General features: G+C 48.6%; 1 protein-coding gene across 4 annotated transcripts; it reads right to left on the bottom strand.

Moving 5' to 3' along the window:
- Positions 1 to 1110: 1110 nt before the first annotated feature.
- LOC125723613 (arf-GAP with GTPase, ANK repeat and PH domain-containing protein 1-like) lies at positions 1111 to 23595 on the bottom strand. 4 transcript variants are annotated; one of them, XM_049000363.1, is made up of 19 exons: positions 23200 to 23595; positions 11355 to 11413; positions 10456 to 10543; positions 10239 to 10324; positions 9975 to 10116; positions 9562 to 9696; positions 8988 to 9109; positions 8216 to 8371; positions 7915 to 7992; positions 7226 to 7330; positions 6908 to 7058; positions 6702 to 6821; positions 6365 to 6511; positions 6053 to 6112; positions 5582 to 5733; positions 5370 to 5460; positions 5057 to 5279; positions 4033 to 4300; positions 1111 to 3794 (listed from the first exon to the last, which is right to left on the bottom strand). In XM_049000363.1, the coding sequence occupies exons 1-19, from the start codon at positions 23357 to 23359 to the stop codon at positions 3570 to 3572; spliced, it is 2568 nt and encodes an 855-aa protein (XP_048856320.1). In that variant the 5' UTR covers positions 23360 to 23595; the 3' UTR covers positions 1111 to 3569. The 4 variants fall into 4 exon arrangements, with proteins under 4 accessions (XP_048856320.1, XP_048856318.1, XP_048856321.1 ...); XM_049000361.1 differs by lacking the exon at positions 23200 to 23595 and adding an exon at positions 15373 to 17334; XM_049000364.1 differs by lacking the exon at positions 6053 to 6112.
- Between the last annotated feature and the right edge of the window lie 755 nt (positions 23596 to 24350).

Here is a 24350-nt window from a genome sequence, read left to right on the forward strand (position 1 = left end):
TTGTTTGCATGTTCTTCTCATGTTCTCCTCAGGCTAATATCATACCCTTGTATTGGACAAGGTATCTGCATGTATTCCTGCTCTGCCTGTGCGTGCTGTTGATTGATTTTTTTATTCCAAATTTGACTGTCTAGAGGTCGGACTCTGTGACATTTCGATGGCTCTGATGTTGTCCATCTTCTCCTGACATTGTGAGAAGAACAGCACAGCAATGGGGTCCATTTCTTTGCAAATGAACGCCGTTTATTGACATTGTGGCTTCACCATCCCGGCTTCAGTGACGATGCATCAGTCTGTGGAATTCAGCGGCTGGGGACGAGCCACTGGGTGTTGGCCCAGATTTTCTGGTGCTGCTGGAGAAGATGCCAAATGGACCATCATTCTCATTTCCCACAACCAGTTGGTCATCCACACTATAGTTGTAATCTCCTTCAATGTATTGACTTCAGGAGGCAATAACGGTCGTGATGGACCACTACCCACTACCCAGGTTGTCACTGTCTGCATTTCAGGTCCAACAGCTTCAAAGACCTTCAGATGAAATGGCCCCTTTAATTTTAGCATTACACCCCCCCCCCGGCATGTGTGTGTGTAGGTATGTTTGTGTAGTGGGCCTGTATGGGCAAAAGCCCAGCGTCGATTTAATCCCAGTCCAGCCCTGCTCCCAGCTGCTTTTGTTGAACCAGTATACACTCCTTTCTCCATAGAAAATCCACAATTGTTCCTCCCATCTCCAATTCCTATTTCCCAGTTCACAACCCAGCCTGGAGTGAGTCTTCCAGGTAACAATTAAAAGGATTAGTCAGGACGATACAATTCCAAGTGATGTTACTGCAGCTCAGGGGGGGTGGGTCCATGAAGCAAGATTTCTTGCTTAGCTGGATAACTTGTTAAGTTTAAGGTAGCTTGGGCTAAATAGACTTCATCTTCGTTCACTTACATTTAGTCGAGGCTGTGTTAAATCCAACAAGTTACCTGGCTAAGCAAGAAGTCCTGCTTCGTGGACCCACCCCCAGATGTCTTCATTTTGTCCCAAAAGCCCACATCAATGTACATACATGTGTTTGCTTACGCTCAGGACAGCAAAACTCATATAAAATGTTTATTCTGTTCCTTTTCATTCTACACTGTCGCCATTGTTACAGCTGATACGTTTCACATAAAAATATATTTAAAAAAAAAAAATCCCTAAAAATAAATTAGATTAAAACCACACACAAAACAGGCCGTAGTGGAGTTAATAGTAGAGTTTCCATGTACATTACAAATTAAAAAGGCTTTTATGTGTATACAGCACACTAGAAACACAAAGTCCCAATATAATGTCTCCGGATTGTCTTCACTATGATGTGGCATGTTTTGTCCCCAAAGACTAAAGCGATATTATTTCTCTCATTCTCACCATGTCTTTTGCGTGTCCATGACAGCACATGTATGCATGTCTAAGTTCTGTGAAACCAGCGAAAAAGATCAAATGTTTTAGGGGAACTAACTGCTACGATCCTGGGGCTTTGTTTGTAGGTGGTGGTGGGGGACTTGTCTAAGTGCAGTCCGAAGGAGACAGACAAATGTGTCACAGAAACTGCCCTGTGAGCTCAGGTTACGCCAAATGATATTTATGGAAGGAGTGGGCGGGGCAGAAATGTTCAGGGGGGTTTTAAAAATACACATATACTCAAGAACACTGATTAACATAAAGAATAGGAAATTATCAAAGAGTCACCTATACCATCACAACTGATGCAAGCGTGTAAATAGGTTTCTCATCATCCAGACCACTTACAAACGAGTCCTAGATATCCATACAAATGTCACTACATACAGCTACAAAGGATTTTCACACAGTTAGTAACACCAGCAGTAGTAGTAATGTCAATATGTCTATGCGACCTTTTATAGTTCCAGGGAAAGTTTCTCATCATTGAAATTCTCTGGTATTTTGCTTGTGGGGTGAGAATGGAGGCGGCTCATTGCAGAAAGACTCGTTTGTACCCAGCAGCAGGTTGTAGCGGCGTCACCACCAAGTTAAACTCCGCGCCGATCTCTCCAGGCTACTGCTGGGTTGGTCCAATATCTTCAGTTTGCTAAATTATCCGCCGCAACTTTGATTGACAGTTTATACAAGGGAATGTAGCGTCATTGTTGTAGAAAAAATAATTTTTGGAAATTAAATAAATCTTTTGGAAGAGAGTTTAAAAAACTGTAATTCCTTCATATTACCGTAATGCCCTGATTTCTCTCTGAAATATCATTTTTAAAAAACCCAAATATTTACTTCCCTCCTTTACTTCCTTGTACATTTTACACACATTCTATACATATACACTGATGTCATCAATATAATAATGGCATTATTGCAATAATCTTGAGATCACATCAGGTAATCTGCTTACTCACTCACCAGAACCCCAGACCTTAATAACATCCTTCTCCTAAAAGGGTTTCCCACTGAATGTGACATCAAGTCCAGCACAATGATGTCACCTGGAAGGAGATGCCTCGCCAGGTCACCTAATCAGCGGCCCCCCTCCATGTTTTGGTACGTTCCACTGGCACATGTCAAAAGGTCTACGCACATACTCACACAGGCCCACACCAACACACAGAGATCTACTGCTACCGAAAGGTGCTAAAAGTGCACAATCTCTAAAATTTAACATGCGAATGAACGAAGGCTGACCGCTTGAGAGACAAATTCTTTGATAACCAGAATCAAATAAGAAGAGGCTTGACATTAGTTTATCCATCAACAAAGAAGAGTAGAGAATTTTACTGTGGATACCTTTGCAGTGGCACCGGAGGGACTCAGACCAGTTACTCGCAGTTTGTATCCTTTGAAAAGTCCCATCCGAGTCCCATCCGAGTCCCATCCGAGTCCCATCCGAGTCCCATCCGAGTCCCATCCGAGTCCCATCCGAGTCCCATCCGATGTCCGTGCTGCTAGACTCCCGCGTCGTTTTCCTGCATAAGCCTCTGGATTCATAGTCCAATGCACAGAGGACAGCGGCATTTGCTCAGTGGACTCAGCAAATACATGATGTACTACTGAGTTAGGGTTACCATCTAGTACTAGTTAGGGTTACCATCCCATTACTTGGGTCTCGGCAGCATAAATGCCAAAACACCTCCTTGCTTCTTCGCTGGGAGGGAGGTGAGAAGTCTGTCTTCTATCTCTCTTTTCTCTTTTGCTGCATTCAGAAAATGCCACGCCATTGTTCCCTTGGTCGTACGTAAGAGGCCTTGTTTGTTATGTCATCCTCCTAGGACCAAGGCTGCAAGTTTACTGCACAAAGGAAAGGAAGTGGGTGACAGACGGGCACACACACACACACACACACACACACACACACACACACACACACACACACACACACACACACACACACAAACACACACACACACGCACACACAAACACACGCACGCACGCACACACACACAAACACACACACACACACACACACACACACAAACACACACACAGACACACATACACACACACTGGTGCAAACAGTGCCTGCCACAGAGGAAACTTCCTGCTCCTGCGAAAGATCCGTTTTGCAGTGCAGGGTTACTGCTCGCTACTGAAATGAAGAAACCCTCTCCTGGAAGTGGACCGGCTCAGGCTAGTGCTGCTAACCTTACGGGAGAGACCAGGTGTCACAGCAGCGGGGGGACTCTCGTTGGGGCACCCATGCTGCAGCAGGATGTCGGCGCACTCCTGGCTCCCCGCTTGCCGGGCCAAGGTCAGGGCGGTGTGGCCCTGGGAATCCCGTGCTTTCACGTCACTGCCATACTACAGAGAGGCAGAGTAGAAAGGGTTTGAGCACCAAATGAGCCTGTTAATTCAGAGCTGGCTAGGTGAACATGCGATCCTGCGCCTCTCATTCAGGGTAGTTAATACGCTTATATAGCCTTCACATATTTGCATTGTGTAACCTGTCACTGACAGGAAAAACGGACATTCTGAAATGCAGTTGCGATTACATCAATCCCTCAGCAAGCTCACAGTTCCGATATATAAAGGCTCTCACCCAAACCAACAGCTGAGTCATGACCACATCGGCAAGCTGGCAGGCAGCATGGAGGGCGGTGTGAGGCTGGGGGGATGGCAGGGGGGCGTTGATCTCCTCCTTTGTGCTGTGAGCGAGCAGCAGAAGCAGCAGAGGCAGATTGCGCTCAAAGACAGCGGCTAGCAGCCGGGAGGGCATGGCGCCCCCTACAGCCTCCCTGGGAGCAGGCAAAGGGGCGACAAATGCCCGCTGCTCGTACTTGGCTCGGATCCATGACTCCCGCTCCTCTCTAAGGGACACAGAATGGTTCAGGGCTCAGGTGACACTGTGCCAGGAAGCTTGACAACATTTGTTCCTTGGAGGTGTAGCACTGCCCGGTGTCCTCGCGTTAATTTAAGCAGGTATGCACTCCGTTTACCAACTAACCAGACAAGTGTGCCCAAATATGAATATTTTTAAATATTCTTGGCTATTTTCAGCACTGTGCAAAAATCAATCAAAGGCAGATGTTTAATTGAAGTGCAATAAGTAATAAATGTTGCTTAAGTAATAAAGTAATAAAATTTGCTTAAAAAAAACACATTTAGCATTAAAATATACGCAAATTAATAGAAACAATAAAAGCAAAAAAACAATGTCTTCTATTCTCCAAAATGTTACTGATATTTAGTTGAACACCACTTCAGTTCCCAAACCTCTCCTCAGGGGCCCCTCAGTCATTCCATGTATCCACTAAATTTGACCACAAACTCAATTAATTCATCAATTTAATAAGTTAAATGGCTTGATGTGGTGTTATTGATTAGACAAACATGGTAGACTTCTGCTGCGATGGGCTGGCCCCCCATCCTGGGTTGTTCCCAGCCTCATGCCCATTGCTTCCGGGATAGGCTCCGGACCCCCCGCGACCCAGTAAGATAAGCGGTTTGGAAAATGGATGGATGGATGGTAGACTTCTGCATAGTTTTGTATGTACTAATGCCTAGGTTGCTAAATCCCAGATGTTCACATTTGACCAACTGCTTTCTGACCCCAGAGGCCTCACCGTGTAGACTCAGGCATGGGCTTCTGCCGCCCCTGTGTGCAGCCCTCCCACACGCTGTTGGCCACGTGGTTGCCGATGGCAGCAAGCACACATGTCAGCTCGCGTGGCCAGTCGTCAAGGTCGAGGGAGCGCACGCGCGACAGGTGTGTGCCCAGGTTTCGGTGGATGCCTGAGCACTCAATGCAGATCAGTGCCCCCAGGTTCAGGCTGGCCCACGTTGGGTCTGAGACAAAGTTCGGGGAAAGAGTACAGTTGGTCGATAATTCTATAACAACTTGGGAGCAAGGATAACAGCGTGAGGTGTAAAACTCACGGGGGGCGTCACAGTCCACACAGAAACCATTGCCTTTAGCATTCCGGATGGCCTGTAAAGCTACTGCTTCACTCTGGCTGTTCTTCCTCGCCTGTCAAAAGAAGAAGTGAAACCAGATTTAACCGAGACGCACTCGGCACCCCTCTGCCACACCTTCCCACTGCCTCACCCTCCCATGCTGCTGCAGAGCCCCAACAGGACCTGGGATGTACCTTGTTCTTGCTGCTCTCGCAGGATTGCAGACTTGCCAGGATCTGGCTATTGATAGCTTGGACCCAAGAGTCACGCGCTTCTAAACTCTGCGCCTCAAAAGTCCATGTCTGTCCCGTGCTTGAGACTATGATGAAGTCGAAATTCTCCTCGTCTAAAAATGAAACGAACGGAGGCCGTCAAAAGAGGTGACTGAGCACTCCATAAACAGATCAACAAACACATACCTGCATTCACTTGCACACATACATCTATTTCTATGAGGAGGGGGCATTTCTCAGGGAGATGTGCAGAGGGAAGACTGACAAGCAGTGGCAAAATTCTGCAAAAGCTATGCTGGTCACAGCCAAAAAGTCATTCTGGTTTTTGGGTTTAGGAGATCTTACGGATGTGGACTTCAAAGGGGCTAATGATCACAAGCATGGTGTCATGCAGAAGGAGTTCCCGCACCCCCTCCCCCAGTCGCTGGTTACCTGCTCTGCTAACGTTTCTCAAGCTACCAAAGCTTTTGAGTTTCCACATTTTGCGCTTGGCTGTGGAGTGACAGGTTAGCCAAGTGTCCCAGGAAAGCAGAAGTGCAACAGAGGAAACAAGGGAGAAGCCATCAAAGTGGGGAGGAAAAAAGAACAGAAAGGACACCCCCACAAACAAAGCATAACCTTTATTTTCTTTGCCATGTTGTGCAACTGAATCTTCTTTTTCACCCTTACTTGATGTGACACTAACTTCTCCGCAGACTGACCCATCCAGAGCTTTTTCAACCTGCTTCTTGTGCGGATACTCACCCTCCGCTTGGCCAGCTGCCACATCCCCTTTCTGGTTCATGCTCTTTTTCCTCCTTTCTCCCTTCTTCTTCTTGTCACTCAAGTTCGGGGAGGCAGGTATCGTGTCTTTTGCAGAGGGGGGGCTACTCATCCCCTCAGAGGCCGAGTCTGTGACACCGATGGGGAAGTAGATGTTAGGAAGTAGGAGGTAGCCTGTGTCTGATGTGACACTGCTCACTTTCTTCTGAGTTTGTGCCATAAGGGATGGATGGCCTTAAACAATGATTAAAACCCCAATCACCTGACTCTCCGAAATGGATGTAAGACCTCCCTCCCTGCCCCCCACACAGAGACATACCCATACTCTGTCCTTTGTTGGACAGAGAAGATGGGCATCGTTGGACCCCAGGTGAGGAAAAGGCCCGTTCTGCTCCTGCCCCCTCTTCTACCGTCAAAAGGCCGCTTGGAAACTGAGGACCTGTAAGGACACAAAAATATTCCACAGTCCAGCAGGGACGGCACAAAACCGACCGGCTGACCAGCTGGTGCAGGAGAGTGGCTCACCTGCACTGGCCCCATCGGGGCTGGACACCACACCATTGAGGCCGGATGCAGGGCTGCCCGCTGGTACCGCTCGAGGGGGGCGCTTGCCGGGAACCTTAACTGTCACTCGCAACAAGTCAATCTCCTTGCCGTGGATGTTCTGCATATAGTCCTGTAAGGTTAAAGTCACACCTAAGGATGTTTGTTGAGGATGTATATAGTGGCATACTGGAAAAAAAGTTATGTTATTAGTAGAAGAAGGTTGATCACGCCAGTTAGTTATAAACAAGTTCATATATAGAAATTTCAGAGTAACAGGACACGAATCATGTGACTTACATTGATACTGGAATGGTAGGACAAAATGCCATTGCTGGACAGTGTGACCAACTTCTTCTTCCAGTCCTTGTTCAGTGTGTTGCCACTGCGCTTCAATAAGATGCCCTGCAGGGATGAGTAAAGGGGTACAGTAAAAAGTGAGAAGCCGGAAGAGGCACAGGTAAAAAGGGTAAGATGGTAGTGGTACAGGGAAAAAGGGGAAGCAGGTAGAGGCATAAGGAAAGGGAAGCAGGAAGAGGCACAGGGAAAAAGGGGAAGCAGGTAGTGGCACAGGGAAAAAGGAGTAAGCAGGGAGAGACACAGGGAAAAGGAGGAAGCAGGTAGTGGCACAGGGAAAAAGGAGGAAGCAGGAAGAAGCACGGGGAAAAGGGGGAAGCAGGTAGTGGCACAGGGAAAAAGGAGTAAGCAGGGAGAGACACAGGGAAAAGGAGGAAGCAGGTAGTGGCACAGGGGAAAAGGAGGAAGCAGGAAGAAGCACGGGGAAAAGGGGGAAGCAGGTAGTGGCACAGGGAAAAAGGAATAAGCAGGGAGAGACACAGGGAAAAGGAGGATGTAGGGAGATGCACAGGGAAAAGGAGGATGTAGGGAGAGGCACAGGGAAACAGACAAGAATGTGAGACACAATGCAGACCGTCAGCAGTGAGCAACAGGTTGTAAGGTCTTTCAGACCATCCCACAGTGGCGCTAACCTGTTTAACTGGGATTGACCGGCCACTCCCCACATCGCCCCTGGTGTCAGCACTCTTCCTTTCTGCATCACTGCTGTGCTGTGAGACATCAAGAAAGCAAGAACGGTGGCAACAAAATTAGCTTAGTAAGCGAGACTAAACAGCAAGGCAGGAACATTACCGCTGAACACAATTCAGTCAGGGGGTTTAAATACCGACAAGCATATTCCTAGTACATGGAATAAAGAGAACAGTCTCGGGGGGCACAGAGACAGACTAAAATCATGTCTCGGAATGGGGGGGTGGCGTAAGACCAACTGACTGGGAAGCGGCGACGCCGAGGAGTGCTGCCCTGCGTCCCCTGGGGGGCGCCCCCTCCTCCGTCCCCTGGGACCATGCTGCGGAGGTCCTTACGGCTGCCGACGGGGGTAGAGGGCAAGGAGGAGGAGTAATCACTGCTCTGACCTCCATTACTGGCCTGAAGGAGGAGTGGAAGTTGGGGGGGAGGCAGGGAGAGTAGGGAGTACAAGGGAAAGGAGTACGGAGGTGGGACAAAAGGGGTACAAGGAGTAAAAGACATTAAAAACAATGCAAAAGTAAATAGCACTTCAATAAACATCCATCCATCCATCCATGCATTTTCCAAACCGCTTACCCTACTGGGTCGCGGGGGGTCCGGAGCCTATCCCGGAAGCAATGGACACGAGATAGGGAACAACCCAGGACGGGGGGCCAGCCCATCGCAGGGCACACTCACACACCAGTCACTCACACATGCACTCCTATGGGCAATTTAGTAACTCCAATCAGCCTCAGCATGTTTTTGGACTGTGGGGGGAAACCGGAGTACCCGGAGGAAACCCCACGACGACATGGGGAGAACATGCAAACTCCACACACATGTGACCCAGGCGGAGACTCGAACCCGGGTCCCAGAGGTGTGAGGCAACAGTGCTAACCACTGCACCACCATGCCCCCCCTTCAATAAACACAGCTGGACAAATCACGTCTAATTTCTGTGCCAGGACAACCCGGGTCTTTTAGTGCCTAAGGATTATGGGTAAAGAGGGGGCTTATTTCAGGAGACTGTTACCTGTCCTGGAAAGGCACCAGACACCGGAGTCGAGTCCCCTGAGTGACTGGGGGTGTTAGGCAGTGATCTGCAGGCGGCTTGTAGAGACGCCTGTCTCTTTATGGCTGCTATCTTCTGGGCAGCTGTGAGGGAGCAGACGGACAGCAAGTCAGCAGGGACAAACCTAGTTACAAGAAAGCAAAATCAATCTGCCTCCTTTCAGTATTTCCTCTTGTATCACTTTACCATAATTCCATCAGTAATTCCAAAGATCTTGTTGCATAAAATAAGTTCACAACCAGGGAATTATTTACAAACGAGTTTACAAATGAGGTGACTCAGAATTCACAGCTGTGCACTGGTACTGTGCATAAGGTGCATCACGTTCATTTAGCAGATGCTTTTTTGAGAGAGAGAAAGCGATGGGGGTCAGGGGTCTTCCTCGAGGGCCCAATGATGAAGTCATTCCACTAACCCCAGATTTTGAACCGATGACCTGCTGTTCACTGGCACAGCATGCTAACCTGCTGAGTCACACGCTCCACCCAAGAGCTCAAGAGTTAAGCTAAGTTGAACAAAAGGAATGGATCATCACCCTCGGTGAAGACGCGGTTGACGTTAAGCCCGTAGGTGGCGCATGTCTCGTAGTACGTGCAGCGGCGCAGGTCGGAGCAGAGCTGGCGGGCTCTCGCGTCCTCGATCACCCGTGGGTTGGAGCTACTGATCTTGTCTGGGTGGGGCGAGGGGGGGGGGGTGGTTAGATCACACCTCAGATTACACGTCTCCCACCTATTTCCCTTTTGAAAGCTGAAAACCAAGCGAGGTTAATCTCTCAGCATGAGAGACGTGTTTTCAAAGGGAAAGTATTTAAATCTTCGGGGTTTCCATGTTTTTCATAGGATGTACACATTTCTTGATTTCTTCTTAATAAATTACCTTAAGCATACAAGGAAGCTTGAACTGGCCTGTTAATGAGCATAGGATCCCACAATCTACTATGGATCTTACCCTGCGTCGCCACCACAATCAACGGGATCTCAGCTATATTGCGATGGGCGTTCAGCTGACTGTAGTTCCGATAAACCTCCTGGAAACTGTTCTCGTTCTCCAGGCTGAACACCAGGATGACTCCATCCACCCAGCTGCAGAACTGCAGGTCCAGGTGGGGAACACGGAAGGAGAGGAGGAGATCAAGCACCACGGAGATGTGTGAGATGCCGCCATTCGCCTATCTAAAGTAAAGCTGGGGCCCAGTTCCGCCGAGGGACACACCTGTGCGTCGGGTGGCCCCGCCTCCTCCCTAATCAGCAGCAGCTGGCTCTGCCCCTCAACCAGGACCTCCTTCTTATACCGTCCCCCTGTCAAGTGAGCAGAAGGGTTGTCAGTGCGGGGCTGCCCCTGGGCGGTGCCTGTTGGGGCCTGGGCTGCCCCTGGGAGGTGCCTGTTGGGGCCTGGGTTGCCCCCGGGACGGGGCCTGCCGGATACGTACCATCTGGGGACTCTACGGCCAGATAGGAGCCTGTCATGTACCAGTGCACCAGCGCTGACTTGCCACTGCGCAGACTGCCAAGCACCCCCTGCAAGGACGTAGACTCATGAGCCTGGCCCCCCCTGGCACCAGGGAGAGGGACGAGAGGACACATCCCACAGGCGAGACATCCATGCTCCTCCCAATACATTTAATCAGCTTTGAAACTGTTCTTACTCATTTTTGTGAAATACGTTCAACATGACAATACCAAAATTATCCACAAGCTTAATTTATATACATGGGGAGAGGGAGGGGGGGGACACTGTCACACAGTCACACTAAATTATACACTTATTGTGCAGCCTGCACATTAGCTTATCTGCTACTAAATTCAATTACGTTCAGCTCCATGTACTTATATATAGCTCCTTTTCCAGTGTGGTTGCCCCAAACTCTGGCACTTACTGTACTGAAACAGCCCAGTTTATCATGCCAACTGAAAGGGCAATGAATGGGCACTGGATGGATGGCTGGCCCTGCACTTTGGACCCCAATCTTTGCTATCATGTGTGTGTCTCTTTAAAACCGAGATGGGATACGTGAAAACTAACACATTCTCTATTTTCATGCTTGTGCAAATCGCAAATGAAGCTTAACCTCATTTAATTTCAAATAAAAGGCTAAATATGAAAGGAGAGGAAATAAAACTCCATAGTCTCAAAGGAGAGGAAACCTCTGTGGGGTCCCAGGTCACCCCTCCATCCAGCCCCCTGTGGGAACGCTATCAATAAACAGGCCAGAAAGCGGCATGTCTTTTTGGGCAGCGCTGCCTTCTGTCACGCCGTCTGTGGGTCTCTCTTTAGCCTAAATCCCGAGTAATTCGGAGAAGCTCATGGAGCCGACGGGCCACCGCTCACCAAGCGAAGCTCCTGGACGGAGCGGCTCAGGGTCCATTCCTGACTGTTGGTGCAGGCCGCTGGAAGAAGGACAGGCAGGGAGTGAGCGAGTGCACAGGCGTCTCCTCAAGTGCAGAGCGTTCATCACCTTTCGCATTTACACAGCACATGCTTCTACAAACCATTTTAGAGAGATCAGAAATGCAAAAATAAAATGTATAACTGCATGCTTTAGATTAGTGTGCAAAATAGTTAAAAAGTGTGGAAAATAATATTTATATATTTACACATAAAAATATGTTTCCATCCATCCATCCATCCATCCATCCATCAAGCGGCAGCCGCTCAATGTTTACCTGAGAGTCACTAAATAAGGCATGCATTCATTATTACAAACCATGACATTTAGCTCAAATTTTTGATATAATAGGCTTTATGGCAGTCAGTTCATATGTATGAGTTGTCTGTAAGTCGGACGTTCTTGACCTGGGGACTGCCTGTACATGTGTACACACACAGATCACAGTATCAGTCCATCACGGGACACATGAGGAGAACATGCTCCATCCGGGGTACAGGAGTCAAAGCCACAGACAGCCCTGAGGATGTGAGATATCGCGCTGCCCGCGTGCCGCCCTTAGCGTACATGCAGAAATGCCAGCCTAAGCACAACAGGAAGGTCTGTGGCTCGGAATTCCATCAGACGGAAGGTCACATAGCTAGAGAAAGGTATTCAACAGCCACCTGCTAACAGCTAATTACAAATGCGAGCCCACAGACACAGCTGGCCCCTTATGGCAGGAAAGAAAAAACAAAAACAAAAGTCTTTCAAAGTCACAGGGTGTTTATGGGGACTTTTCTCCCGCGCAGAATGGCGCTTGGCTTTGGCAGTGACGTGAATCGCCCCATATGGGTCCTCTCACAGGCCCAGATGGCTCTCAGCAGGAGCCCAAGGAGAAGCGGGGGGGAAGGTAAACGACAGCGGAGGAAGAGGAGGACCGAGGAGGCGCGGATTAATTGCACGGACTCTGTGGGGCAGCAGCCGTGAGACCCAGGTTCATTAGCAGCTCTGTGCCTGGACTGCGGGGCGGTTTTGCCGCCGCGATCGAACGCGTACAGCAGTGCGAGAAAATGGCCAGGAAAAAGAAAACGCACAGGGAGCACTGCGGTTTCTGTTCGGACGTTTACATCCTGCTCAGCTGACGGCTGGGGAAGTTCACCTGAACCGTGTCGACCTCCCTCTACAACAGCCTGTCCCGTGCCGGCGAGAAGCAGGGAGACGGCCTGATGCTGGCCGGGCTGCTCTCTGCGGTCACGTGCGGGACCACAACATGGGAGACACATCCACAGGTGCCGGCGGCCTCTCGTGCGGCATCTGGCCTTTTTAATGCCACTTGCAGCCTAAGCCCCATTAGCCCAGGGGTCTGGATACTGACAGAGACGCGAAATTAACTTATATACCACATTCACAGGAAAACAGGGGCGTGTGGCTTAACCCCAGCCGCTATCTCTCAGGATCCCTGCGTCGTGCATCAGAGGTGTAGCTGTTGTGAAACAACAGGCACATATACATCATTTCCCTTACTGCAGAGGTATTCACAGGGGCAGGTTAGGGGGAAAAAACTGTGTGGGTTTTGAGGTGGGGGCGGCTTTATTTCGGAATTACAATCTTCAGAAATATAAAAGATTTGAGCTCATTATACGCCTGTACACATTATATGATGCTAAAAATTAAAAAGTAATGGCAGTCAGTGTATGTATGTCTGTTGGGGGGGGGGGGGCGGAATCAGCTCAAATACATCAGTCCTGAGGGGGCGCTTTCAAAAAAATACTGCTGCCTTACATCCATACAGTTGCAGATGTATGTACCCAGACTGTTAATGTGAAGCTACATTCAACGGGGGGGGGGCTTAACCAGCTTGCTCAGCCGAGATCCTTCAAACTGGTTGTGTAGTACACAGGAGAAGAGAGAAGGTGGGGGGGGCGGGTTGGGGGCAGCCAGACCCACCCCAAACGTGATCCCTGCCACCTCAGTGTTCCCGCCCCTTGTTTAATGTGACACCATTTATCTAGAATGACATCCACATAGAGCCATTATTACGGACAGCTGCCTTTAAGGGCACTACAGCACAGTACAGCAGGCAAATCTGTGTGATTGGAAAGCTGCTCCCAAAATACACACAGGCTTGACCCGTAGATACGGTGATGAGGACAGATCAGTTTGCAGACACTGAGGCTCTCATCTCCGTAACATTAATAGATCCTCCTTCCCTTGGTCTCAGGGGACAGGGATCCTATCTGCTCCCCCCACCCCCCACCCCCCGCCATCCCGTCCGTTCCCGTCTCTCTCTCTGTTTTTCAGCTTCACACTACCATCCAACAGGCATCTCTTGCAACCCTGTTGCCATGACAACACTTCCTCCGGCAAGCTTCTCGCACGTCCAGAAGACGAGCGTGTGGAAGGTAGAGCCCGTGCAGGCAGCCAATTGACGTGCTCGCACGAGAAAGAGAAATACATGTCACATAATGTGTGTGTGTGTGTGTGTGTGTGTCGGGGGTGGGGGGGGGAGGGTCGCTGGAGATGGTCAGAATAAAACCATTACAGTGCCTGTATTCCCTCACTGCTGCCACACACCAAAACAACACACAGCTGGGGACAGACGGACATTAATGTGGAGGTGAGCTGTGCCCACGCAGCAGGACAGTGGCGTCGCGTCCTTCCTATGCTCCCCATCCTCCTCTTTCACAGCACACAGCAGCTCTGTGCATCCTATTCAATAATTTATGCGCAACGCAACGGATTATTCAGTATCTATTTCGACCGTGTCGCTCGCCCGCCAGCGTCTGTTCCAGAGTAATTTATGCACCGGCTTTATTTGCCTCCCTCTCCTTTGGCGCCGCTACAGCCCTAAGTACCATCTATCAATCTCTCAGTCTCCTGCTTCCGTCTCCCCAGCTCGCTGCTCTCCCACGGGCAGGATGCCACCAGAAGCCTGAAGTCCTTCTGCTGTGATTCCATTTCCCTTGGTGGCGACGGGTTAGATGTTGGTTACATGGGTACGGACAGCCTGGCAGGAAGCCCACGTGTGTTTTTTCGGACCCGGTTTGTGACAAACTGAAACTGCCACCCATCTATCTGTTATATAAGTTATACATCAGCACAGGGGCCATTGTGTGGCTCGACGCCGAGTAGGGTTGCCTCTTCCAGTCCGATGAAACACAGATTTATATGAATTTATTGAAATGTGCATGAAAATATAGAATATATCACTGATATCAATCATCTTTTCATGGGAAGCTATCACAAAAAGCCAGACGGCTGAAGCGTCCCCCTAAACCGGGTCTTAAATCGCTTTCATGGCATTTCTGGGCCGTCGTGCCTCTGAAATACAAATGAAATGAGGTGAAAGATGCCTTAGTGCTGCACTGGAGGTTCCTTATCAGGGCATTTCTCTCTCCAAAGCTTCTACTCAAAAACATCGCTACCTTTAAGTCAAGTAAAGCTGAGCATTAAATCCCAATAGTCCAAACTCTCGCTTCAACCTGTTGGTATCAAAATTTCCTTTCAAATGAATTGGATTAATTACTATCTGTTTAAATATAACAAAATCACCATTTATAAAACAAATTCTGGCTAAAGTAGCTAATTATAGCCCATCTAAGAGATGAACATCCACTGTAAAATAAAGTCTTTTGTATGAGATTCTTTTGCGAAATTTACAAGAAGCTGGTATGTTCTGGAAAACGCCGCTGCCGCTTAGTTAGTGCACCTGTTGTCGTGATTCTGCTAAAAGATGCAGCTACTGCCAAGCAGGCATCCATTCATAGGCACAGAGAAGGTCTAGGGGGGCCCTGCCCGTAAATGTCATCTATACCTCCTTCATTCAGATGTCCCCATCTTCTCAAGACCTTTAAAACTCTTAAGAACCAGTCAGGACTGGGGAGGAACTCAAATAAACCAGGAATCCCCAATAAGGAAAGAGGAAAGAGTTGAGTAGTGTTACTGGAATTGAGGAAACAGCTGAAACTGAAGGCTTACCTTCCTCTTCACTGGATTCCCGCTGCAAAGGGCTATAGAGCGGGGTAATGGTGGTGCTGCCGGTAGGGACCGTGGTGCTCTTGGTGAAAATGCCGCTAATGAACTTCAGCATCTTGTGGTCGCGGCCGGACGCGCGCTGTGGGTGCCCGTATGGTGCCTCGCTGGCCGCGTGGGACTCCTTTCCCCGCCGCAGGTCCTCGGACAAGGAGTTCAGGTCACTGTTGTCCAGGGTGCGGCTCTTACCTTTGCGGGGAGGCTTGACGACCTGGCCGGCTGGGCCCGGCAGGGAGGCGGAACCAGCCTTCAGTTTTTCGGGTCGAGGGGCGTCGCGTGTAAACGAGCCCCTTCCCCCCACCACATTGCCACCATGAGCTCTCGCCTTCTCTTCGGTCCCCATCCATGACCCACGGTTGAGTCCCAAGGCCATGACTGCCTCCAGAGCGCTACCCACGTCGGTACCCAAGTCCTGGGAAAGGGCGGGGGCACTCCCTCTGGCCTCCTGCCAGCTTCTATCACCGCGCTGGGCTCCTGGTAGGTCCATCGGCCTCTGGCTGAGTCGCAGAGGGATGGCACACTTATTTGGGGTGCGATTCTGAGATGCCACGTCCACAGTCCTCCAGGGTGGCACTGGTCCCAGTGGGGCTTCCGGGGTCCTGTCTGCACCCCTCTGGACCTCTGCTTCCCTCCCTCTGGCCTCCAGCCAGTCAACTCCAGGGCCCTGATCTGGGGCCTTATGACCACCTCCTGGAGACACTCTCTCCACCACCAGCCTCCTCTCTTTGAGGAGTCTGTCCTTTTCTCTCTCTGCCCCTCCAAAGCCATCTTCCCCTCCCAACTCTGCGTGGGCCCTCTCCCGACGATGTTCAGAGGAGGGCATGTTTCTTCCCTCCATGGACCCCCCAGGCCTGCTCCCATGGCCCTCTCCTCTTCCAAGGGCCCAGGCTTCATCCTGCTGATCCCCATCCTTGCCCAGAGCCTCAACCTTCACAAGAGTGAGGGAGATGAGGTAGGTGGTGCGTCGCTGCTGTGCGCCGGCCTGGCTCATGTGGTCACACTTCAGCAGGCAGACCTTCTGAGCCGGGAGACGTGGGAAAACTCATAGTGAGGAGGAACTGCACTGGAATGGTCAGCTAGATAGAGAATTTGACAGTCAGTTTGTTCAGAGAGGTCTGACGGGGATTCAAAACCGAACAGAGGAGGCTTCCAAACAGAGTGAACACAGGACAGGAATTATCCTGAAGTTACTCCACATCCATCATGAAACAAGACTGAAAGATGACAGATAGGTGAAGAAAAAGAATGATCTTCACTGAAATGTTGGCCCATAAGTAAGAAAAGAGGTAAGAAAAAGAGAAGTGGATTCACTCTACTCCCCCGCCCTTGGTTTGCCTTATTCTTAAATAAAAGTTTGTCATGGTTTGTTGTTCTTGAGTATTTTCCCCTCCAGTTCCTCTTTAGTTAATGTACAAGTTCCACTAATCCGTCTTCTGTCCTTCCAAGAAGGTCTCCTTCTCCTCCGAAAACTATGAATAAAATGTGCCTTTTCTCTTTTAGCGCATCATTATTTCACACCACCCCTCTCCTTCGGCTGCTGCCTCAGAGACTCCCGTTTGATTCTGAATTGTAATCCACATAGAAAATTATTCAAAATAAAATAACATCGAAATTCCAGAGCGAGAAACACTCAGACCCACTTTTTTTTTTTTGAAGCTTTAAGTGTCGGCGGAAAAAAAATCTGCAGAAACAAAGAAGGAGGCTCAACGAAGGAAGCAGCTAAAGCGAGGCGGCCGTGGGGATCCACCTCCAACGTGCTCCCATGGCTAGGAGGTGTAAACACGTTTGCCTACACGCACGACGCAAGCATCCGTCCACATCGTGCCCATCTACAAGGAGCACCTTCCCGTGTGATCTGTGACAAAGCATCTACCCTTCCCAGATGATGGAAGTGAGACGCGGAGCTGCACAGGGAGTGGATCGCAGTGGGCGGGGGGGGGGGGGGGGGGGGGAGGAGTGGGTGGCGGAATTCAAAAGGTGACATTCCCGAGCAGAAAGGGAAGGACGGCTGCTTCACGCCGGCGTGCCCATCCTCCGCGCCACCTCCACTCCCTGCGTTGTCGCGGCGTGTCGGGCGATTAATGAGTCGTCGGGGTCCGTCCGTGAAAGTGGCTCCGCACTCGATTCCTACGCGAAGAAGCCCCACAGCCCGGATTCCCAGGAGACAAGAGCACAGCTGGTCTGGGACCAGAGAGACAAGCTGAGAAGAAGAACAGGAATCTGACAGAAAAAGAGGTGTCTGTGATGAGCCTCTCCTCCGAGCTCTCCGCTTGCCTACCAGTAATCCTCCTCTTTATTCCAATCTCTCTCTCTCTCTCTCTCTCTCCCCCACTCTCTCTCTCTCGCTCTCTCATACACAAAGCAGTCTCCAGGCAGTCCCTGCTGCCTCTCTCTCTCCCTCTCTCGCACAAGGCAGTTTCCAGCCAGTTCCTGCTCTCTCTCTCCATTTCTCTCTCTCTCTTTCCCTCCCTCCTCCCTCTTCTCCTCTCTCCCTCAAAAAAAAGGAGGAGGAGATGAATGATGCAATGAAGAAGAGCAAGGAGATCAAACGTCAGGACCTGCAAATAAGCAAGTGAAGAGAAAGTGAGGTAAAAAAAAATGAGTGATGACAATGGAGGGAAAGGGACACCTGGGGGACAAAAAAGCCCCAGGGTAGAGGTGGGGGGACAGGGAGGGAGGGGGAGGAGATGGAAGGAAGGCTCTCCCCTCCACTGCTGCATCACCAGCAGCCTCTGACTACTCTAAAGCCAAAGTGTCAATCGGCCTTTTTCACTCCCTCTTCACCGACAGCGTTTGGTATGTTTTAGGCATCCCCAGTGATGCCCCCTGCCCCCACCATCTCTACTGCCCCCCCCCCCCCAAAAGTATCTTCATCCTCAGCCTTTTGATCTTTTGGCCAGTGTGAGCGTGTTCGGGAACAGAAGCAATCAGTAGTGATCCATGCTTTCAATGTGGATAAGGACAGTCGGGGGGGGGGGGGGGGTGTCTGCTCGCTAGCGCCCCCCCTCAGGAGAGCGGGAGGTCAGTAGAGCATGTAGGTGAGGGATCCTCGAGTGTGACCGGAGCGGAGATGGACCTCGATTTAGTGTGTCTGTATGTGTCTGTGAGTGTGTGTCTGTGAGTGTCTGTGTGTGTCTGTGTGTGTGTCTGTATGTGTCTATGTGTGTCTGTGTGTGTCTGTGTGTGTGTCTGTATGTGTCTATGTGTGTCTGTGTGTGTCTGTGTGTGTGTCTGTATGTGTCTATGTGTGTGTGTCTGTGTGTGTCTATGTGTGTGTCTCTGTGTGTGTGTCTGTGAGTGTCTGTGTGTGTCTGTCTGTGTGTGTGTCTGTGTGTGTCTGTGAGTGTGTGTGTCTGTGAGTGTCTGTGTGTGTGTGTCTGTGAGTGTCTGTGTGTGTCTGTGTGTGTGTGTGTCTGTGTGTGTGTCTGTATGTGTCTATGTGTGTGTGTCTGTGTGTGTCTATGTGTGTGTCTCTGTGTGTGTGTGTGTGTGTCTGTGTGTGTGTGTGTGTGTGTCTGTGTGTGTCTATGTGTGTGTGTCTGTGTGTGTCTGTGTGTGTGTCTGTGTGTGTCTGTGAGTGTGTGTGTCTGTGAGTGTCTGTGTGTGTGTGCCTGTGTGTATCTGTGTGTGTCTGTGTGTGTGTGCCTGTGTGTGTGTGTATCTGTGTGTGCCTGCTCATGCACAACGACGATGGCTTTTATTCACTTTTACTGACACAGAATGGGAGCAGCCCTTATACCGACACACCAGCCCCCCCCTCCTCTGTCTCCTCTCCCCCCTCAGCCCCAGTGTACTTCTGCTGACCCTTGAGCTGATGTTTTCTGGCCCAAGATAAACATGCCTCCTGTGATTCAGAGCTGGGTCCGACCCCCTCATGGGCATCACATCTCTGCACCTTTTTTTATTATTTATACCCAAGAGGAGGGGCACGACACCCCTCTGTCACTGAAGCTGTGCTCTAATAGCCATCCAGCATGACGGCCACATAGTTTAGTAGAACAGAAATTCTCGCTATTTAGCACGTTACTATTCATTTGTGTATGTTTTATGTTAACCTGTGGTCTTTGCTACACTGATAAATAGCTTTAAGTATATTGTTTGATGGCCTAAGATTTTGCACAGTGCAATATGTGTATATAAATATTTATTAGGCAGAGAGGCAGAATTTGAATATCATTCCTTTTTAATTCTTCCATCGTGTTTATTTCTTATTAATAGCACATTGCAAAATAATGCATTGCACACTAAGAAATGGGGAAGTCTGTCATATTCAGTGAGTCTCTCATCAGAAATGGAGAAGGAGAGATGGCATAAATGCAAAATACACACAGCTCCACGTGGTGGGTGCATGGTGGGGGGGGGGGGGGCGGAGGCTCCCTGGGGGGCTCTGGGTCACTCCTCCTAGGTCATATGCCTCCTTCCACCATGCAAATGAAATAAGGTAAGAGCTCAAATCTGTAGTGAATTATACGCCCCTCCCACAGCAAGCTCACTTCCATCGAAACAATCAATAAGTCATAGATGTGTGTGGCTACAGTTCAACAGCCCAGCAGAGTTGGGGGAGGGGGGTGTCAATACAGCACTGGTGATATCACACCTGGCTTCCCCACCCAATGGTTCACATGCAGGAGTAACCGGGGCGTCTGACTATCAGAGACATTCTGAGAGGCGGCCATGTTTTATAGAGTGTCCTCAATCGGAGGTAGGTACCGGGGAGAGAGCCGTGAATCTTCCATATCCCGTCCACATTCCCAGCATCTAGGTCAGGCGTCTCTAACTCCCGTCCAGGAGAGCCCGAGTCCCACACATGTTTGGGTTTCCCCTCATTCAACACACCTGAGGTTTGGTGGAACAGGGAGAGAACTAAGCTCTGCGGGACTGGAGCTGGACACCCTTGATCTCGGTAGTACAGAAAAGCCAGGTAACGTGATACAGTAATATCGTGTTGTTTATTATAATCCTGCAGCACGGACTGGGTCTGAGAGCGAGTCACACTGCAGTTAGCCCTCGCACTGCACCAGTGACAAGTATGGGTTTCCATTCGCCATTAAGAACCGGGCTACAGCTTAGACGTTTACAGACAAAGGATGAGCACTTTATCCTCTAGGAGCTGCAGCCCAACTGCCAGACCTCTGAGGTCAGACTAGGTTTGCTCTGGGCCGGACTGAGTCTATAAACATACAATCTGAGGACGATGGGCTCAGGATAGGAGAGCTGGACTACAAGATCATAGCTAGCTGAGGGAACTGAAAACGTTGCTCCGCACAGGGACTGTCCCTGTGTGCTAGAGACTGCTCTCTGCTCTATATTACATGCTACACATTCCTTCCCTGCAAAGTGGTGGGGTCTGGCTGCGTAGCTGATACATTTAACATTTACACTTACTTAGCAGATGCCTTTTTTCGGAGCAATGCACATTTTTGAGAAACGTCCCAGGTGCAACTGGGAGCCAAGGACCCAGTGATAATATCAGTCTGCGGACCCTGGAATCTGAACCAGTGACGGTTTAACCATGTAGCAACCGGAGCTAAGCTTCCAGCAGGGTGTTGCTTTGATCTGATCTACGGTCAGATATGAGCAGGTGATTGGCCACAAGATGATGGAGAGCATCTGGGCTGGGGGGGGGGAGCAGAGACGGACTGGCCCAACCAGTCACAGGCCTGGCTCACTCCAAAGCCAGGCAAAAGCCAACCAATCAAAATCTGAGCTTTTAATGACTGTACATAGGAAGGACGCCAGACAAAAGTCCTGTAATGTGACCTGTATCTCTGAACTGGAGCAGAGGCGATTCGGGGACTCGGGAGGCCCTGGGCAGCAAAAAAATCCATGGGCTCCCCAACTCGCCCTCCCCCAACATAGTGAAATTGATTACCATTATTTTAGAGTGAAATCTCAATTAATAATACCAGCAAAGTGAATTTAAGTAACGCAAGTCCTTTATTTTCACTTTTGCGAAAACTGGAATACGCAAATAAAGCAGAAGTGTTGTTGAAATGTCCTGTGCAATCAGGCAGCCTAGAGGGGCCTGTCCCAGCCGGGGGCCCCGGCCACTGCCTGCCTTCGACTGTCCTGCCACTAAACCAGAGAACTGGATCACAGGTTTAAGGTCAGCTGGTGAATGCAGCTGTGCTATTGCCTCTGACCCAGATCTGCTATGAATAAATTAATATAAAGATGTAACTTGGCTGAAATAAATTTCACTGTAAACCAATTGTGTGTTCAGTCCTCAGAAGTGAGACTGGGGCAGGAAAACTTACAAGCGAGTGAACGGTGACCACAGAGAGAGACCCTAGAAAAAGGGATTAGCAGATATATTTAAAAAAAATACACATGGAAGGTTTGGTCAGAGAAAACCATGGAGAAGCTGTGAAAAATGTAGGGCAGTGCTGTCATGCACAGGGAGGAAGTGGGTTTAAACACTGTTGAAGAGTAACAGGAAATAAGTCAAAATTTAGCAGGTCCTGCTGTCATCAGCGTAGGCAACCTACCCCTTAACTGTGGCAACCCATAATTACTCTAAATAAACACGCAAAATTAAAATAAGCAGTGACTTCATGGAAATATCCAGTGCTTTGTGATAAGGGACCATCAAATAAGTCCTGCAGAAAGACTTTCACACCGCTCTGTTATTAATGCTATTGGAGTTCAAAGAGAATTCCTTATCAAAAGCATCTCCAAGCAGCATCACATTATGCAATTTGTAGCATTCGGTTACAGTAGGGTTTGATTGGGTGCCATAAAGTGTATTTTAAAATACAGACATATCTTTATGCACCAGCATACCATTAACGTCATAAGGTGTCCCGTCTGAAAACACCAGGCCAATTTACTGTTGTGCAAACCTACAAATGCCAGTAATATTACTTGGACTTGAAAGATGGGGTGAAGCTTCACTTTCACACAAGGTAGCACTCAAGTACCCTTTAAAATCAGATTCAGAAATCCCAGATCATGAATGTAATCATGTAAAACGATCCAAATATTACTATTAAAAACAAAAGATAAGCATCCACGTTCTGCTCTCTTTTTGCTGCAGGCAGGAAGTCAGATATCTGAAATTACTGCGGTAAAGGTCACGTGTTTGTTTTTTCCTAATATGCATATCACTTATAGGCTTTGGGCTCAGGATAGTTAACGTCCTTCGTGCTATTTTAACCATTTATTTCCGATATGAAGCTTTGCTTCGGTTCACACCAAGGTGTGTCTGATGAATACTTCAGTCTGTGATGCATATCTGAAAATAATAGTTTCACCCTCGTAAAAATGTCTATAAACTAGTAAATGTCAAATGAACAAAAAAGAAGCGTTCCTGGGAGATGCATCTTTGGCTCTCTTTTCATGCGAAGGCACTTTAACGGCCCTTTTAACAACGGTCCAGCATAAAATGACCAGTAGTCGAGTTAAGGGCTCTGTCTACAACTGCCCCGCAATTTTTTCCATGTAAATGTTTCAAGCACTTAGCAAGTGCCGTCAGTTGCACAGCATCTCAGTCGTTCGCACATTAAATGGCATTTCCTGTTCAAGCAGTATCGCTCATGGCATTTATCTATAAATTAATATGTCGATTACTGATTTACGTTACTGAATAATCGCTGAGCAATATCTGAGCCCCGTACAAACTTAATTTGACATTGACCCCAAAGACCCACTAGTACAAAAAGGAGCCCAGACAAACGGCGACCCATGACACTACGCTGTATTTTGTCACACATCCCGGGACACGATCGTTATAACATCGCGAATGCGGACCTCGTGACTCGGACGCGCTCTCACCTTGGACGCTGTGCAGGTGTAACTTTATTGTACCGCGAAGCTCTTGATCGCCAACTCGCTCCAACTGCTTGAAAATTTTCTTGATGGTAGTTTTGACACTTTCGTGGCGTTTCACCTCCGCACGAATGGCACTCGAATGTGCTAATTTCATGTTATTCATTTTGACTCAAGGACGGAACCAAAAAAAACCACCTGCGCCCAGCAAAAACCCGTCAGACAGTCCCACAAACAGCATCAATCAAAACAGTACACGACAGCAATTATAATAAAGGTTAAAGGATTCCTGATCCTGACTGCAGTGTCGGTGAGCGCACTTCCTGATTGTAACGAGCATTCCGATTTCTGCGAGTGTCTTTCTTTAGTTTCTTTTGAAGAGCACATGAAACTGTGCGGATACTCAGGTCAACCTTCTCTAAAGGACGGAAAACGAACATTCACAGATTTCTAACTTTGGTGCGGGGGTATCTGTAGTAATAAACTAAAGCTGTTATGTGTCGTAGTACGCCAAAGTATTAACTGATTATCTTGAAGGATTGATATCATTGCTTACTGATCTATATTTTCTCCCTCTTTTTCATTTAACATTCCTTTACACTGTCATAAAGGGCAATTCGAGTTCTCTAGCCAGTGTGATCATCATTTCATTTTATAAAAATTAAATATTATTTTTTCCTAGATTGAAAATATAGGCCTACAGTATGATATTTAACAGATCTAATGTAAAGTGATATTGGACTTAAAAAAAACCCTCAGATGCATAACTGAGAATTCATATTTTATAGGCCCTGTATAGAAAAACAGTTTTACTCTGTAACTGGTAACAAAACAGGTTGAGAATTATAACTTAACCATGAAAAGTAGATCACTATATGTTGTTTAAAAAAAGTTGCATACTGTCACCACCTTCTGGAAAGTAATAATAACTACCACCGCATACATAATTAAATTGACCATGACAGGTGAAAAAGAGTATCCATATATATTGCACTTTCCTCCGTGTGTTTGATATTATTATGACATGGAAATCTAAACATAACTGCATTTGTTGTTCAAGCTGAATGGATCCGTACACCCTTAATTAGCACGTTATTTTTTTTGCAATGTGATACCTGTAAAAACTGCCCGAGGCAAGACGGCAGTTAGAATTATCT

Source organism: Brienomyrus brachyistius, unplaced genomic scaffold (assembly GCF_023856365.1).
Source record: "Brienomyrus brachyistius isolate T26 unplaced genomic scaffold, BBRACH_0.4 scaffold50, whole genome shotgun sequence".
Taxonomy (NCBI): Eukaryota; Metazoa; Chordata; class Actinopteri; order Osteoglossiformes; family Mormyridae; genus Brienomyrus; species Brienomyrus brachyistius.